Source organism: Schistocerca nitens, chromosome 1, assembly GCF_023898315.1.
Source record: "Schistocerca nitens isolate TAMUIC-IGC-003100 chromosome 1, iqSchNite1.1, whole genome shotgun sequence".
Taxonomy (NCBI): domain Eukaryota; kingdom Metazoa; phylum Arthropoda; class Insecta; order Orthoptera; family Acrididae; genus Schistocerca; species Schistocerca nitens.
Genome location: NC_064614.1, coordinates 1,181,948,940 through 1,181,967,962, shown reverse-complemented (window position 1 = coordinate 1,181,967,962; position 19,023 = coordinate 1,181,948,940). Strand labels below are relative to the sequence as shown.

At 38.3% G+C, this 19,023-nt stretch overlaps 1 protein-coding gene across 1 annotated transcript in view; it reads left to right on the top strand.

Annotated features, from left to right (window-relative positions):
- LOC126233282 (baculoviral IAP repeat-containing protein 6) overlaps positions 1-19,023 on the top strand; it is a 321,293-nt gene that overhangs the window by 73,535 nt on the left and 228,735 nt on the right. Inside the window, exons 10-14 of the mRNA XM_049942854.1 lie at positions 1,963-2,392; positions 5,823-6,069; positions 14,374-14,601; positions 15,873-16,105; positions 16,391-16,605. Coding sequence (XP_049798811.1) covers positions 1,963-2,392; positions 5,823-6,069; positions 14,374-14,601; positions 15,873-16,105; positions 16,391-16,605 — 1,353 coding nt within the window. The remainder of the gene's footprint in view (positions 1-1,962; positions 2,393-5,822; positions 6,070-14,373; positions 14,602-15,872; positions 16,106-16,390; positions 16,606-19,023) is intronic.

Below are 19,023 nucleotides of genomic sequence, written 5' to 3'. Positions count from 1 at the left end.
GTTCAGCACATTCAGGCACTTAGGGCACAAGACCATCCTGCCAGAGTGCAGTTCTGCCAGTGGTTCTTCCAGCAGTGTGGTGCAGATCCACAATTTTCCTCCAACATTTTGTTTACTTTTGAGGCAGGTTTTACACGAGATGGCATTGTAAATTTCCATAATCAGCATGTTTGGGTCGATGAAAGTCCCCTTGCGGTTCATAAAACAAGGCATCAGGATCGATTCTCAATCAGTGTATGGGTAGGCATTCTTGGTGATAGATTACCAAGGCCATACGTGGTATCACAGAGGTTAACCGGGGCTCATAATCATGGTTTCTGAAGAATGTATTGCTTATCTTTCTGGAGGACGTGTCGTGTCAGGACGGACTACAGATGTGGTTCATGCAAGATGACGCATCTGCACATTGTCTCTGCATTGTGCATTGGCACCTGATGAGAACATTTGTAAACCGGTGGATTGGCCGTGGAGGTGCCATACCTTGGCCTGCTTGTTCCCCAAATCTAAATCCACAAGACTTCTGGTTATGGGGACGCATGAAGTAACTGGCCTATGCCACTGAAATAAATGATATGCAGACATTACATAATTGTATCTTCTGTGCATCTCAGCACGTTTAGAACCAACCAGGGCAATTTCAAAGAGTGCGTGAGTCGTTACACCAAAGTGCAGAGACATGCATTGAAATGAATGGACATAATGTTGAGCACCTCCCCTGAACAAGTGATAATATGTCGGAAGGTATGCTTTATAGGACCCAGTGTTGTGAGACATTTTTTTCTTGTTTTGATGCATACGATTGTCCCCTGATATATTGGATAATTTTTTGTTTTAACACCCTGTATTAATACCAAACCGAAATTTGCAAACAGCTTCCTAAAGTGGCTCTGTTCACCCAAGCTTTAGGCAGGCGCAGTTTGCATTAGATACAAGCGGAAAGACTTGCTTACATTGCTGCAACAAACTCTCGTATCATTTCACCTCAACGTGACTATTTGTGGTACATGTGAAAAACATTGAATAGGCTGCACTCGTGTGTTAAGGGAAATATGGAAAGTTGGATTTCCATATAAAATCAGCTGTGTGAGATTGTGAACAGACTACCACTACATACAGATCATCTTGTACAAAATGTTAATAGGTGCTGATGAATAAAAGTGCTATAGATGTTGTCCATTACTAGAAGGATACTATTAAATTGTGTAGTTTATTTCAGCAATGTTTATTATTTATGTTGCGGTCTGTCATTTTTTGTTGTAATTTGAAGAAATTATTTCCAATCTTTTTGTTGTTTCTTCTCAACATTGCATTGTTGTAATTACTTGAATGTAATTTGTCACAAAAGTGATCTATGTAGTTTTGTCTGTATTTCTGACAGTGATAAATAAAACAGAGTGCGCGCGCGCGCGCGCGCACACACACACACACACACACACACACACACACACACACACACACACACACACAGAGTTGCTTAATGCACTCCTTTACATCAGTTCATTACATGATTCATTTTGAAAACTCTAATGATGTCTTATTATTCAACCCATATAATGGATGATAAATGAAAATGAGGTTAGGTAACAGTCTTTTTATAGTTTAAGTTCCATCCCTTCACACTGTCACAAAACACACTAGTTTCTTATCAGTCAGTGCCACGACGGCTGCAAGAGGAGTTGTTTGGGTGTCTGTATATGAATGTATGTTCTTGTTCTAGGAAGAGAGTAGTAACTTTAAAACTAGTTAAGTCCCTGTGCCAGTGTATCTTTGCACCATAAATCATTTGACTGCAGACACAGAGTTGTTTATCCTCATTGTATTTAGTGTTCCCATCTTGGAATTTATATTATTGTTCTCTGTAACATATGTGCTGTTAGTTAAGCACCTTGTGTAGGAGTGTGTTGCCAAAGCTTTCAGAGGAATAAAGTCATCTGGAAAATAACTGTGTAATATTGATTGCAGTTGCCAAAAGAACCACCTGATGGGCCGAGACATGACCCTTCTTACACAGCCAGAGGTAGCACAACCAGAAGCAGCACTCACGGCAAGGACAGCGCATCAGTTGCAGGAGCACTGTTGGTCTACTCACTTGACCTTAGTGGAAGTGCAGGAGAAGCAATTCGACTGGATGAAGAACCAGTGGCTGTTCGATTATTAAGTGACATAGGAGAATGCCCCACCGAAGTTACATTGCTTCCATTGGCAGAACGGGATGAGAGTTCGAGACCAGAAATTCCCAGCAGTCCAGTCAAGGGTATGCCTCAGGGATTGGCAGCACTGATTTGCAGAGATGGGAGTGTGAGAATTGCCAGTCTTGTTAACTTGAGGACAGTTGCAGTTGCTGTGCCTGAGAAGAGCGGTACCAGATACGTTTCGGCAGCTTACTGCAACAGTAAGTCAATCATATTTTTTATAGTTTCATTTAGGTGAACTAGTATTTATTTTGTTGATGGCAATATACAAAGCGTATACTGGATTTTACGCTTCCAAGAACTGAGCTTTCTTTGGAAGCTGCTTTTTTTAAAATTCTAAACCATTTAGTTTTTCCTCATGACCTCACAACTTTGTAGTTCTGAATTGGTGGAAACTGGAAGTCATTAGACAAATTAGTATGTGCACTAATCATTTTGGGCAAACAATAACACAGTGTGAGTAGGCACTGCAGCCTCATTGTAAAAGTGTGTGCTTTCTGTACCCCAGGTAGGCGTTATAGTCTCTTCTTTGGCAAAATGGTTTTCATCATTTACATGAAACATTTGTTAGTCTCATGTTAGTTTTAAACTATAGCAAATGCTAGTAGAAAAGTTCAAAGCTGGCTCCTTTCTCTGATTGACATTGTCACACGAGGGACATTGAATTTAATCAGTAGCAACAACAACATTGGCCAACATAGGTCTTTCCAACTCGGCTTACTGTGTCCATTCTCAGTGTTTGTTGATTGTTAAGTGACTTACACACATCCTACTTTATGGAAAATAAGGGAAAGTCAACCATTCACCTGTAGGAGAGCAATATGTGGAGCACAGAAACATGTAATAAGAAACAGCATTCACACTAACTATTGAGCAGTACCTATTTTTCTAGCACAAGTACACACATTCACCCAACACACATTCACCCAACACACATTCTTGTGATCATGGCAAGACTTGTACTTGTGCTAGAAAAGGAGCATTATTCGAAAGATAGTGTGAATGCTGTTTCCTCTTATGTGTTTCTGTGCTCCATTTTATGTATTGCTCCATCTAGAAATTTCCATTACTGTTACTTACTTACTTTCTTACTTTTCTACATATGATCATGGCAGTTGTCTTGTAATACCATCCACTAGTGACTGCCGAGCATTTCTTTCATGCTCTGCTGAAACAAACCAGCAGTGAAGTCTGATACTGTCATTTGAATTTTATCTCTCTTCCACTAAACTGGCTTCGTATGTTTTCCAGATTGGCAGACAATATGATAGATAGGAAAATATTTTTGTAAGTAACCTCTATCCACATTACTTGTCCAGTGAATCTGTATGAATCTGTACCTTTGACAACTAGATATGTATGTTTGTTTCATCTTAAGTTACTTTGGATGAATAACTTTGCGTATTTTATGGTTGTGTCTGATTCTCCAGTGATTACTCATCCATGGTGTTGTAAAGCTGCCAGGCTTTTTACATACTTGTTGTTAATGTAATGAGTTGGTTTCTGTTGGCCAACTGTCTGTCTTTGCTAAAAGTGTTTATCTGCAGTTCTCCTGCATTGTTCAACAATTTTATAATGCTACAATCTCACTGCATAAAACTGCATTAGCTACAAACCGTGTCAGAGCCATCAGCATTATTTGCACAGTCATTTAAACTCATAGTATTGTATGAATTGCTGTAGGTGGAGTAATGTGGGGTGAGTTAGGAAAGCTGACTGACAGTAAGGACTTTTTGTCTACATCTATCCTTGCAAATAGTGGAGAGCTCACAGAGTGATAAAGTGAAAGAGTAATGCTTTTAATCTCATTTTTTGTGGTGAAATGATTTGCACTGTATGTTTCTAGGTATGAAAATCTGTGTGGACACTTCACATACTCACTCTCAAATGCTCTTCCTGTTTGGTTATTCATAAAGTTTCATTTCCGCAAAACTGTTTCCAGTCTGTTACTATTCGTACTGCTGCCCATGGTGCAACATCTCGATCCATTCAGGCAAAGAAAGGCCTTTGGAACAGATTCTGTATCACCTATAAAGTTATATTAATAAATCCAAAACTTTTATGCACTTACAATGATTGCAGTTATTGCAATTTCTATGGATTCATTGCAGTGAAACATATTTTAATTGAACAATGTAGGAAAAAAGAAATCGCTGCTTATGGTAAAGATGACACGTTAAGTTGCAGACAGCCACAATTAAAAAAGACACTTCCGGCTGTGGCCTTCATCAGGGAAAGGGAGAAAAACACACACCATTTATTCACACAAGCGAGCACACCTCATGTACACGACCATCAACGCTGGCAGCTCAGACCAAAATGGCACCTGTGAGTGGTGCTTATCCCCTGAAGACTTGCCTTTGCTCTCATTGTTACTGCTCACGCACCCTCTTTACAAACACAGACTAGGGCGCACAGTATCTGCTCCTTTTATGTACACTGCTTTACGTGTATCAGCTACCATGATCATCTTAAGGTGGTACGAATACTGTAAGTGTAATGCAGTGTTACACTACGAAGTGAAGCATGCAGAAGGGGAGTTGAAACAAAATGAAACTTCATAGGTGAGAAGGTACATGATGTTATTTCAAAGATTACAAAATTAAGTCAAATTTATGAATAACTTGGCTCATGAGTATGAGTAAGAGTACGAGCCCACTTACCAGTAGGACATTGCATTCCCTTTGGCTTGGAGGCATGCACTTATTCAGTTGAGAAGAGTGACATAAATCTGTTTCAGATGGAGTTGAACCGACATAGTTTCTAATTGGGGACAGACCTGTGGGTCTTCGTAGCCATTACACAGACAGTTCATAGAGAGATGAGCCACATGTGAATGGACATTGTTCTGTTGGAGAAATGACACCACCATTTTGTCGCGTGAGATGTAACATACGAGGTCACAGAATGTTGCAGGGAGTCCATCACTTGTTCTCGGATGGCAGACGCAGATGTGAAGGGACTGTGTTGCGCCTAGTGCACAGAATGGCACTTCCCCTCTTGCGGTAGTCGACCAGAACTTTGACAACAAATGTGCTTGCCCTCAGGTTCGTGTGCATTCCTACATTGGGCTGCTGCCACATCTGAATGCCCCACAAATCTGGATTTTGCATGATTTGACCAGCTGGCCAAATGGAGACCTACAATGAGGCCCCTTCCACTCTGTCAGGTGCTGTTAACAGTGTCTCACACAAGTACGCAACACCTCCATGTCTGTGTCAGTAATCACTCAACATCTGAAGCTGTTTGTGCCCCCTTACATACCCTGCTAGGCCTGATAACTACACTAAACACAAATGACATTAATGCACTCTGGTGGCTGTCTTGCTTGTCACAAAGGATTCCAATTATAATCATTCATACGCTAGGGTATACATTGACAAAGTTACATTAACATTTGACTGTGTCGTCTGGGTGCTTTACTTTTTCTGCGAGGATGTGTAATTTTGCTTCAAATAAGACTTTAAAATGTACTTTTTTTTTTAGGTATCAGTGTTTTACACATTCACATATATACTTATGTTTCCATTCATATTTGTGTCAATACAAAACTGTTGTTGTACTGTTTCTTTTTTATTGTGTGTATGTGTGTTTTGTTTCGAGACCTGATCTTTTGTTTATGCTATTAAGGTCTGGAAAGGCTGTGTGTTTGCACAGAGAAAGGAAGTATCCATTTCTTTGTGATGAGTGATGAAGGCTTCACAGAGGAATGTGAAGATGATCAATCAGAAAGTTATATGATGCCTAGTACCTCTTCTACACAGCTGAGGTCAACATTTAGCATGCAAGATGCCGCAGGACCTTCTAGTGCAGCACCAGCTGCTGATGTTGCAGAACCTGTTCGAGCACCCTCCCCCACTGGGCTTGCATCCTCCAGGTTTGTTACAAGCAGTCATTGTTTTGGCTTAACTCTGTTACTTATTATTATGATTTATTGTAATTATTTTGTGGGGTGATTTGTTGTTGAAATTGTTGAAAAAAAATCAGTTCAGGGTTGCCACAAATTCTGGAAATCAGGGAATTTCAAATGTGTTTGGTAAATCAGGGAAATATCAGGGAAATTTGAGAAAAAAAAAAACACTGGAAAAAATTCATTTTTGTGTCAGCAGATTAAATTGTTTACTGAGATGTCGTGCATCTTTGCTGGCTGGGTGCAGCTGAGTACATGAGCCCGCTTTTCTACTCTCTCATTCTTACTGCTTCTTTCTTTTCTACCATTCCCCTCAGCTTGCAGTCAGTGCTGTACCACTTCTTGCCACTAGCCTAGCAGCTGCCGATGAGAGGCAGGGGCGTATGAGGAGTCGTTTGTTTGGATCTGATTCTCAGAGACTGTTGACACAGCAGATGGAGTGGCAATCATTTTTGCATGAGTTGTGGCTAAATGATTATGTGAATGTGTGTGTGTGTGTGTGTGTGTGTGTGTGTGTGTGTGTGTGTGTGTGTTTCGTTTTCTGACAAAGGCTCTGGCCAAAAATTTAGTTGCGAGAGTGTGATTGTCTTTTCTATGTGCCTGTCTGCAGCTCAGCAATCATCTTTACGGTGAGTTGCTACTTATCGTCATTAGTATTGATTCTCAGAGTATTTGTGCAAGTTATCTGTTGCATGGATTGATCACTACAGTCTCATTTCAACAACTTGGTGTCTGTGACACGTGAATAGCTGGTTGTACAAGTGGACTTCCATGAAGGGCCAGAACCACAGGCCATTTTTGTAGGGTATCTCTTAACGGATTGGGCCTGCCGATCTGAAGCCCATCATTTCCCACTAATGTACAGGCCCTGCCCATTGGATCTAATCTCACCAATCTGCTCGCAGGCCAGGTCTGTTTATGTGTGGCGTAATGTGAAAGAGTTTTGTGGTTTATCCATGGACTGTGGTGCTCCTTGGCAGCCCAGAGGCAACAGGCAATGGAGTTCAGGAATTGTGACTGTGTCACTGCAAGTACATTGTACAGTGTGGCGTTTTACAGACATTTTATTTCTTCTAGTACATTTTGGCACTTTGAAAGAGTTTATATATTACAAAGAATGGACAATAACAAGCATAAAATTGTGGCAGTCATTGTCAGTTCGTAGACTATGTACTTATGTATTTCGTGAAAGAAATACCAAACAATACCTGTAAAATAATAGACATAACACAGTGGGTAATAACCAACAATAAAGAACATAGTAGAACCAACATTTTATTGGCGGTCACCTTTAGTGTTGGTTTACACATCTCTACCCTGCCTTGTACACTTCTTTCAAAAGGCCTATTTCTTCTAAGGTTTTTTCTGAAATCAGTGAAGGTATTTTAAATCTGTCTTCCGACTCCAATGTAATGCGTATTTTTGCCACCAAATGTGTGTTGTTTTATTGAAATAAATCGGTGGTCTTAATGAAACACACATACCATTTAGCTCTTTCTCCATCTAAAAACAGTTAATTACAAAAGAAGTACTTAAAATTTTTTTCAACTTACATCTTTACTTACCCTTGAATCCATAATTTGTAAGGGAAAAATGCTTAAACTTGTCTGGAAATATCAGGGAATTGCACTTGGGAAAACCATGCAATTCCACAAAAGAAATTTTATTTATTCACCGGTTTCAGGTGCTTAGTGCCCTTCTTCAGAAGACTCTGCAGAAAAATATACCATAAAAAAGTACTAGCTGGCTAATAATATTAAAGTTTAAGAAGTATAAAAATTTACTTCGAATTACTGCATTATTAGCAAGTGTAAAAAAAAATAAACAAGTGTATGCAGCGTTTTACTGTACTTCTAAAAAAATACGAGAACAGTATGTAATACAATAATAAAATGTGTTTATGTGAAAAGAGCATGTACAGGGTCCGGCATAAAAAACTCCCCGATTACAAAGTAACGTGCAGCGGACAGTAGAAGGAGCAGAGTGGTGGAGGGCGCGTCGTTAAGTAGCTGCCTACGTGCCGTTTTCAGTGTACGCCATGGCGTGGTCTGGTGAACATCGTGCCTTCGTAGTGGAAGATTTTATTCAAAATGGCGAATCGCCTATTAATACTCAACGTGCTTTTCGCGTTCGCTTTGCGCTCGGACGACGGGACCCTGTTCCCGATAAGAAAACAATTTATTCTTGGGTTGATAACTTTCGTGAGACAGGTTCCGCATTAAAAAGGAAACCACCTGGACGACCACGGACTGCAACAGGCCCCGGAAATGTTGATGCAGTTAGAGCTTCAGTTCAACAATCTCCTCGACGATCCGCTAAAAAGCATGCGGCAGCATTACGGATATTTGATCGAAGTGTGAGAAGAATCGTGCATCGAGATCTTAAAATGCATCCTTACAAAATTGTAACTACGCAGGAACTGAGTGAACGAGACTGTGGTGTCCGTGTAAGTTTGTGCCAAGACCTTCTTCGGAACATTCGTCCCAACGATATTGTGATTTTTTCTGATGAAGCACACTTTCACCTTGCCGGAACAGTGAACAGCCAAAATTGCAGGTACTGGTGTGAACACAATCCCCAAGAACTTCATCAACGACCACTTCATAGCCCTAAAGTAACAGTATGGTGTGGTGTTTACAATTCCGGAGTGATCGGTCCTTACTTTTTCGAAGAAAATGACAGGAATTTAACCGTCAACAGTGAACGCTATTGTGCCATGCTCCGCGACTTTCTCCAACCGCAACTAAGGGAGCTTTTTGGTGAAATAGAGAATGTGTGGTTCCAGCAAGATGGTGCTACAGCCCACACAGCGCGGCAGTCACTGGCATTGGTGAAGGAAATGTTTCCTGGACATGTGATCTCGTTGCGTGGAGACATTGGCTGGCCCCCACGATCGCCGGACTTAACGCCCTGTGATTTCTTTCTTTGGGGCTATTTAAAAGCAAAAGTTTATGAACAACGTCCACAATCTTTACGAGCCCTGAAAGAAGCAATTACACAAGAGGTTGAAGCTATTCCACCTGAAATGACTCAAAGAGTAATGAATAACTTCAGGGAAAGACTCAATCAGTGTGTCGACAGTGCAGGAAGCCATTTAAGGGATGTTTTATTTAAAAAGTAAGACCATAAGAGTATTTTCTAAAATGGCATAATATGTACTTTTATTTAGTATAAATAAAATTGTTCTACCTTATTTGTTTTTGTTTTTATTAGCTTTCCTTAAAGGGGAGGTTTTTCTGCCGGACCTTGTACAAATATGGTATAAGGAAACCAAACAACAAGTGCAGAAATCATGCAAGGACTGGAGCAAGTCAGCTAATGAGTTGCATAACCTTAGGTTGATCTCGGAGTCTGAGTAAAAGTAAGATAAAATAATAGAGCAGAAACTTACACCACTGTAGTTGCCATAAAACAGAAACAAATATTGAGAAGTTTCCCCATAAAAAGTTCTTCGACTGCTATCAAATAATTAAACCTATGTTGTCTGCTTCAAAAAGTTGATCTTGCTGCTGTTCTGAATAAGCAGAAGTCTTGATTTACAAACTTTGACCAAGTGGGTAGTAATGGCTATATCAATTTGTGCCACACACTATTTTGAGTTTCTGTCTTGTTTATTTTGAGGTACAACTGTACAAAGTTGGCACAGTGTGTGCCTTTTAGAATTGATTACATGTTCACTAAACTGATTGGCACAGGTGCCGCATTGATACTTCAAGTGAAACTGACGTAGGTCTTTCACACATTTTGCTACAATGACAAAAGTGTTAAAAACAGAAAATTAGAGATTACAATGAATTTTGACATATAACAGTACATTAAATAACACTGAACAAGTCATAAAACAAAATGACATTACATTACATGAATTTTGCTACAGAGCAATTTCATTCACAGTGAACATAGTCAGATACATAAATATAATGGTACATATAACATTTTAATGACAATGATATGAAAAGGGTAGATTGTTACTCATCATATAATTGAGATGTTGAGCTGCAGATAGGCACAACAAAAAGACTGTTAATCCAGTAAGCTTTAGCTCTGGATGCCAAGGTCAGACCAGTACATTTTAGTGGATTATTCGTAAGATATATCATATAAATTCTTCCTAACATGTTTCCTAGGTAGCTTTAATTAAAATGTGCTTCATTTCAGTAATTCAATATTTTCAAAATTGAATCTGACAGATAAGATAATGCTTTGTGCTTACAGAGTTAAACTCTTATTTTAAATGAATTTTGTTCTTTGTTTTTTGAATTATATTAATTTTTAACTGGGTGTCGTGGATAATAATTGTAACTGAATTTACTAATTTTAAATACTTTCAAATCATTTCTGTTTTACATGTGTTATCAACAATGATGGTAGGAGAATTTTAGCAATATTAAGAGAATAGAATAGTTTTAAACATTTCAGCCAATTACAGTGTCTACTTGAGATATAAGGAATACATTGTGTAGATTTATTTCATGATCACAATGTCTAAAGTGTAGTATTACTGATATTGCCCATATCTAGTTATGCTTAGGATTGTTGTTGACATGCTGTTAGCTTTTCAACTAATTAATGTGAATGAAAAATTGCTGGTAACGAACTTTAAAGAAGTGTTAAGGTCCTAGTTGTTATGTTTCAGTATGTATGTGCACATAACCATCCAATTAACTAATATATAAAATCCTAGATATTAACGATATGTAAAATAAGTTAATACAAATGATATGTGTGGCACTATGGATGGGAAGTTTAGCAACTTATTGCTGAAACAGATACAGTGAAATCAGAAGTTTGCTAGCAGGGAACCTGTCAGTAGAAACAAAGTGTGAAGTATATCATAAGGCTGGAAGCTGTAACTGGAGTAAGTGGAGAGAATTTCTCAATCAGTAGCTAATATGATGAGTCAGAAAATAACTGTAGAGGAGAGGAAGTGAGGGCACAATTGTATACTTCCGTTACAGTGAAACGACTAGTACTAGAATACAAGCATGGTCGTGAATACGGTCGTTAAACAGTTATAACTAGCGACATTCGTAGCAGTTATGTGGTAAGCTTTATAAAAGGTCACTGAACTGGTGTAGAGACATCATTAGCATGAAATATGGGCATGCAAACAATATGCAAAATGCACCAAGGGGCCAAAAGCGATAACTGAAGTAAGTAGAGAAACACATCTGGATCAGTAGCCAAAATGGTCAAAAATAACTGTAGGATAATATAAATGTGGGCATAGTTGTATACTTCTGATATAGTGAAATAACTAGTTCAAGAATGTACACATGGTCCTAAATATGTTTCGTGAAATAATTATATAGTTCCTTTCACACTAATTGTATGCATTAAGTGTAATAGATTTGACTAGCTGAAACAGTATGGGTAATGTGCTTGTTAACTGTAAATACTGATGTCAGAAAGAAAAGAATGTGTGTAGCTGATTGTTTATATATAACTAACCACCTGAAGCAAAATTATCTTGTAAGTTGTGGATGGCTTAGTATCTGTAATAATAAATGCTAACGTAAGTGGCTATCCAATCGCAACTGAAAATGGATCATTACTTGTAACTGTTGATGACGCACAACCTGTAACTATCGATGATCAACTTATACTAAAAAAGCTGTGTAAAAAAAGATAAAGTTATATCTAAAAAGAAAGAAAGTGATGAGACTTACCAAACAAAAGCGCTGGCAGGTCGATAGACACACAAACAAACACAAACATACACACAAAATTCTAGCTTTCGCAACAAACGGTTGCTTCGTCAGGAAATAGGGAAGGAGAGGGAAAGATGAAAGGAAGTGGGTTTTAAGGGAGAGGGTAAGGAGTCATTCCAATCCCGGGAGCGGAAAGACTTACCCCTAAGGTAATCTTTCCCTCTCCTTCCCTCTTTCCTGACGAAGCAACCGTTTGTTGCGAAAGCTAGAATTTTGTGTGTATGTTTGTGTTTGTTTGTGTGTCTATCGACCTGCCAGCGCTTTTGTTTGGTAAGTCTCATCACTTTCTTTCTTTTTAGATATATTTTTTCCACGTGGAATGTTTCCCTCTGTTATATTCATATCAAAAGATAAAGTTAACTATATGTAACAATTGTACCAAACAGTAAAAGGTTGACTTATTATAGCTGTGAACAGCTGTTTAAATGTAACTGTATATGGCTAACAGCAACTAAATGCAACACTGTATGGCCAAACTGTAGTGTGTAACTAATGATTTACTGGCTGTACGTAGCAAAGTCCAACAACTTTCTGAAAACTATTGAAACTAACACACTGATTGCAACCTACTGACTGCAACTTACTGAATGTACCTGCAGTCACAGTTGTAGCAGTGACTGTAACCTACCGAATAAATATGTCCTACCTATGAAAATTAATAGGGCCTATAACTAACCGTCTGCATGTAGGGAAGAAAATTTCCCATCCATATTGCCGCATGCCATTTGTATTAACTTATTTTATTTGTCATTAATATGTAGGATTTTATATATTAGTTAATATGCTGGTAATGTGCACTTACATTTTCATTTATATTTCATGGCAACTGCAGTTATATAAGATTTTTGTTTTATTATTTTGTGTTACTTTTACCCCCACTCTGAGACCAACCTCAAGATATACATGTCATTAGCTGCTTAGCTCCAGTTATTGCATAATGTCTGCACTTGTTGATTGATTTCCTTATACCCTATTTGTACATGCACTATTATCCATGTGTGAGCACTTATAAGCTCTTTTTGCCATGGCACATTTTATTATTGTATTAAACATTGTTCTTGTATTTTTTCGGATTACAGTATCGAGTTGCATACACCTGTTTATTTTTGACACATCACTGATGATGATGTAATTCTTGGTGTGTACCATCTCTTTATCTTACCGAGTGAGGTGGTGCAGTGGTTAGCACACTGTACTCGCATTTGGGAGGACAATAGTTCAAACCTGTGTCCAGCCATTCTGATTTAGGTTTTCCGTGATTTCCCTAAATTACTTCAAGCAAAAACTGGGATGGTTCCTTTGAATGGGCACGGCCAACTTTTTTCCACATCCTTCCCTAATCTGATGGCACTGATGACCTCGCTGTTTGGTCCTCCTCCCAGCATCCCTTCCAACTAACCAACCAACTAACTTTACCTTCAAATTTTTATACTTGCGAAATTGTAATATTCTTACCCACCTTGTACTTATTTGTGGTATATTTTTCTGGAGGAGGACACAAGTGCTTGAAACTGGCCGAGAAATAAAATTTCTTTTGTGCAACTGGTAGTGTTTTTATTTTTTTTTTTGTTCTGCCCCCCGACAACTGCTTTTATGGTTGCTAAAGACAGATAAAGTACTAAATTGTTTGAGGGTGTTGACAGAGCTATAATTTCTCTATTACTGCCAGTTTCTTGAGCATGATTTTTATTTGATTTTTAAATCATTCCACATTTCTGTAAAGTACATAAAACCATTTGACATTGATGAGGGGATGGCCTTGAAGGGCATTTCAGCTACATACTTGGCAGATTTTATTTATTTGCACAGCATGACAGCTTCCCTTCAAAAAGTGTGAATGTTGTACCCTAGGCATTATCTATCCAGTGTAAGTGAATTAATGAGTGTGTGTACTATTTAGTGCAAGTCTTTTTGTGGGGAGGAGGGTGAAACCCATTGCTGCCGTATAGCCTAATTTTCTGACTGGCTTGAAGGGAACCACTGAAGTTAATGTCCTTGCTGAGGGTCAGATCATCATCAACAGTGCCACATGTCCTCACTCCATGAGACATGGAGAGTTTTGGTCTTGCTGACCCAGTACTGAGTATGAAAATTTACTACACCACCAATGTTCAAACTGACTATCTCAGAGTTGAGTGTGCATTGTCAGCCTCAACTACAGAAAGGGATCTGTCTTACATACACTTATGACATTATGACACAAGACTACTAATTCTTTTTATGTTCATGAAAATTGAAATGCTGTCTTGAAACAGGAACTCTAACCTGGTGGGCTGGTTTATTATTCCACTGAAAATGTCAGCACACAACACTGTCACTATGAGCTGAACTTTTTTTTTTTTTATGATGTTACAGTATAATATCGTAGATGCAACAGCAAAACTTTAGCATGCTTTGAAAGCTCTTTTCATGTTAGGTCCTTTTTCAAATTTCTTTTGTGCTTTGTAAATGAAAATCTTCTTATCATCAGTGATCTATCAATTTATTACTGCTGATATCTTCTGCTTTCCAGTTTTTCTAGTAGTGTTGTGTTAAAATGTATTATCCCTGTATTTTTCAGTTCCGGCAGCAGCCAGTTACTGGCAAATAAAACAGAGCTCAGTATGTCTGATCTGCAACAGCTCTACGAGCTGACTTTATTTGAAAACTTAACACCTTGCTATGCAGCTGCAGTGCCACCCTGTTGGAGTGAGATAATGCAGGCACAGAAACAGCGCAGGCATCCTCAACATTTGCAGCAGGGTGATGACCTACAGCTTACTCGGTCCTGGAGATTGCAGAATGATGCGTGAGTCTTAAAAATTTCATATTGATATTTCATTTCTGCGTCTTTAAAAGCCATTTATTTTCATAGCATGTTTTTCATTTCTTAAGAACAATTGTAGTGTTGTATGTTAAAGTGTGTTTCTGGAGTTGTCAGTTTTGGATTTGGCAGAGCATCACAATAAAGTGTAGTAAGCTGCCAATATAAATATCAGTGGCAATTACGGGAGGCCCATGGGTTGAAGGCACTTTAGCATAGGGCTTTGTGGAAGCATTACCAGATTACAGAAGTGGCTTGTTACAGATTGGGCAATAAGAGGCAAAAAATTACTGTTGGTAAAAGATTCAGCCAGAAATATAAAAGGAAGTGGCAATAAAAATACACACAAGTATGTAGCAATAGAAATAGGTGACATAGATAAGATCAAGGTTCAAATACCTTGGTGAAATAGTGTTAGGAAATGTATTTGAAACTTCTTTAACACATGAATGAATGATCAAAGTGGAAAGAGCAAACAGTTTAGTAAAGATTATCTAGTATAAGAAATAAATATGTAGGAGTGTGAAACCATGTCACTTCAACGTGTATTTCTTATATGCGTGTGAGGTTAACAATGGATTAGAAGGTAGATGCATTAGACACTAGAAATAAGCATTAGTAGAAAAATTATGTGTGTGTTACAAAGGGTGGTTGGAAAATTAGAAATAACGGAGAAATCTCACAGAACAACTGGAAAATATGAGATGTAATGACAAACTTTTGGGAAGTCAATTCAAGAATCAGAAATAACAGAGGCTCTAAGAGGTATGAAACTTGGAAATATCTAAATACAGAAAACAATAAAACAGGAGCACAATGTACAGAAGAAACAAAGTGACACTTAGAGAAAATTAGAGGTTATTGGAACGAAAAAGAAAGAGGATTAACTGTTACACATGGGAAAAGGGGGCAAACATCTTGTCACTAGTTCTTCCATCTATTTGAACATCAATTATATACTCTTCTTGACAAGTGAAAATAGGCCTATATAAATATCAGTGTATAACAGCTAAAGTGCCACTGGTCAGTAGTAAATATACAACCTTGATGAAGCACGCTTTGCAAATGTTAGATTATTTGTGAGCATCATAACTTAACAATGCAGTCATATGCCAGGAAAAAATTATTACAAATGTATAGGATTCTTTACTGTGTTTGGTTGTTATTGATTTATGAAGTTTTATGTTTATATGTATATAATAGACATGCACTATTGCAGAATATAATCACCAATTGGGTATTTTTTTCTTTGTCAGTACCACATGGGATGAACATGTGTTTGAAATAACACTCCCACGTAGTTGCTGCATTGGCCATGTTGATCTGAAATTTTCCCTTCATTCTCCATGTTCAAATCCACCAAATATACAAGTAACTCTCCTGAAACAGAATGCAACTGGGATTGGAAGGAAAGAGAAAACCATGATGCCACAAGTAGATGAAGGAATAGATTTCAACATTGGCATGCAGTGTGATGGTGAAGTGAAAGGTATGTCTGAAATTACATCAGGAAGACAAGACAGTGTGTTTGCTACTTTGAAAAACTAATAGTTTATTTTTTAATTTTATTTCATTTTGACAGTTATTTTAGCCAATGGATTTTGATATCAATAGAGAATTGATATAATTGATGGTTGATATCTGTGTTTTTGCATGTGCTGAAGGTGCTTCTTAATGGCTGTGGTATTTGAGTCGTGTATTTTAATCCCACATTGTAAAAGCCAAGTATTGTCATAATTGTAATTTGTAATATTTTCTGTTTGTGTTGTTCAAGGGAAGACTGAAAATCCAGTTACATCAGAGGAGTACATGAGGGACCACAACTGTGAGGTATTATGTGGCCCCGTAATCTTGTCACAGTGCCTTGACCTATCAGAACAGGGTGGAACAATCACACTGACAAGTCCCAAGTTATTTAGAGTGCGAGGCCGTACTTTTCTAGTGCACATAAAAGCTGTGGCCACAGAAAAGGAGATAGTTAAAGATACAGTAAGTAAAAGTTGGCATAGAATTAAATGTATTTGCAAATTTTTGTATTGGTGATCTGAATTTGGATCTCACAGTGTAAACTGTAAATACTATAAAATACAGCATTGAAACAATTTTAATGATCATAATGGTACAATAATGCTGGATCGTGTCGCACATTTTTTAAATGTTGTTAACATTGAAGCATAAGAACAATCAGTGCGCGATAGCAGTGGAAATAACTATCAGTGACAATGCTCCTAAAGCAGAGCTACTAAATAAACACAACCTTATGAAATTCCTTCACCAAAGAAGGTGAAATAAATATTCCAGAATCAAATCAAGAGCAGCTGTCAACATGAGTACCTTAGTAGATATCCCCGGAGCAGCGAAGCAACAGAACTCACTTAATAAAAGCAGGTCTTCCGTTTCAGATTGTGTTCTACTTAGGCTACTTTGAGAGCTTGCTGATGCAATAGTTCCATACCTAACAATCGTACACAACTGCTTGTTTGCCAAAGATCCGTACCCAAAGACTGGAAAGTTGCACAGGTCACACCAATATTCAAGAAAGGCAATGGGAGTGATCCCCTAAATTATGGGACCATGTCATTAACGTTGAAATGCAGCAAGGTTTTGGGACATACATAGTGTTCGAACATTATGAGTTACGTTGAAGAGAACATTCTATTCACACACACAGTCAACATGGATTTAGGAAACATTGTTCTTGTGAAACACAACTAACTCTTTATTCACATGAAGTGTTGAGTGCTGTCGGCAAGGGATTTGAAATTGATTCTGTATTTCTAGATTGCCAGGAGGCTTTTGACACCATACCTCACAAGTGGCTTGTAATCATATTGCGTGCTTATGGAATATGGTCTCAGTTATGTAACTGGATTCATGATTTCCTGTCAGAGAGGTCACAGTTTGTAGTAATTCACAGAAAGTCGTGGAGTAAAACAAAAGTGATTTTTGGCATTCCCTAAGGTAATGTTGTAGACCCTCTGCTATTCTTTACCTATATTAACAATTTAGGAGGCAATCTGAGCACCTGTCTTAGGTTGTTTGCAGATGATGCTGTAGTTTATCAGCTAGTAAAGTTATTGGAAGATCAAAGTCAATTGCAAACTAATTTAGATAAGATATCTGGATGGTGTGGACATTGGCAATTGATACTGTATAATGATAAGTGTGAGGTCACTCACATGAGTGCTGAAAGGAATCCGTTAAACTTCGGTTACACAATAGATCCATGAAATCTAAAGGTTGTAAATTCAACTAAATGCCTCGGAATTATGATTACGAACAATGTAAACGGGAAAGAACCCATCGAAAATGTTGTGGGGAAGGCTACCAAAGACAACGTTTTGTGGGTAGAGCACTTGGAAGGTGCAACAGATCTACTGAAGAGACTGCCTACACAACACTTGTCTATCCTCATTTGCAATACTGCTGCACTGTGTAGGATCCTTACCAGGTAAGATTAAAGGATTACATTGAGAAAGTACAAAGAAGGGCAGCACATTTTGTATTATTGAGAATAGGGTAGAGGGTGTCATGGACATGATACAAGATTTGGAGTTGACATTATTAAAACAAAGGTATGTCTCATTGTGGTGGGCTCTTCACACAGAAATTTCTTTTACCAGCTTTCTCCTCTGAATGCAAAAATATTTTGTTGATACTGACCTACATATGGAGAAACGATCATCATAACAAAATAAGGGAAACCAAAGCTCGCATGGAAAAAAATAGGTGTCCATTTTTTCCGCGTGATGTTAGAGTATGGAATAATAGAGAATTATTGTGAAGGTGGTTCAATGAACTCTCAGCCAGGCACTTATGTGTGATTTGCAGAGTAGCCTTGTAGATGTAGATGAAGGTATTCATGTAATTTGATGTAATATGTACACTGCTGCCCATGAAAATTACAACACCCATAAGGAACAGTAGAATCACTCCAAAACCAAAGGATATGTTACACATTGGAGCCATAATAAGTGATTAAAATTGCAGAGACAGATTATGTGCAAGTAGGCCCAGCAGCACCTCCTGTTGTGTGAGCAAGCAGCCTGGTGTTACGCAAGGCTCATTTGGTGCAGAGCTGTCAAAGTGAAAATGTGGAAAATGACGATAGGCCTTGACGACGTCAGAGGGTGCAATATCAGCTCGTGAATGAGTTCGAACGAGGCAGAATGGTTGGGCTCTGGAAAAAGAATTTGTCCTACAGTGACATTGTGGTTCATACAGGACCCACTGTTACAAGAGTGATGTATATAGAACCAGTGGATAGAAGAGAGTTGTACACACTGACAAACGTACTGGACCATGCAATGTGACCACAGACTGGGATGATCGCTATCTTCCCGTATGGCTGCAACTGACAGAAGAGTTACATCTGTAATTTTAATCACTCATTTTGGCTCCACTGTT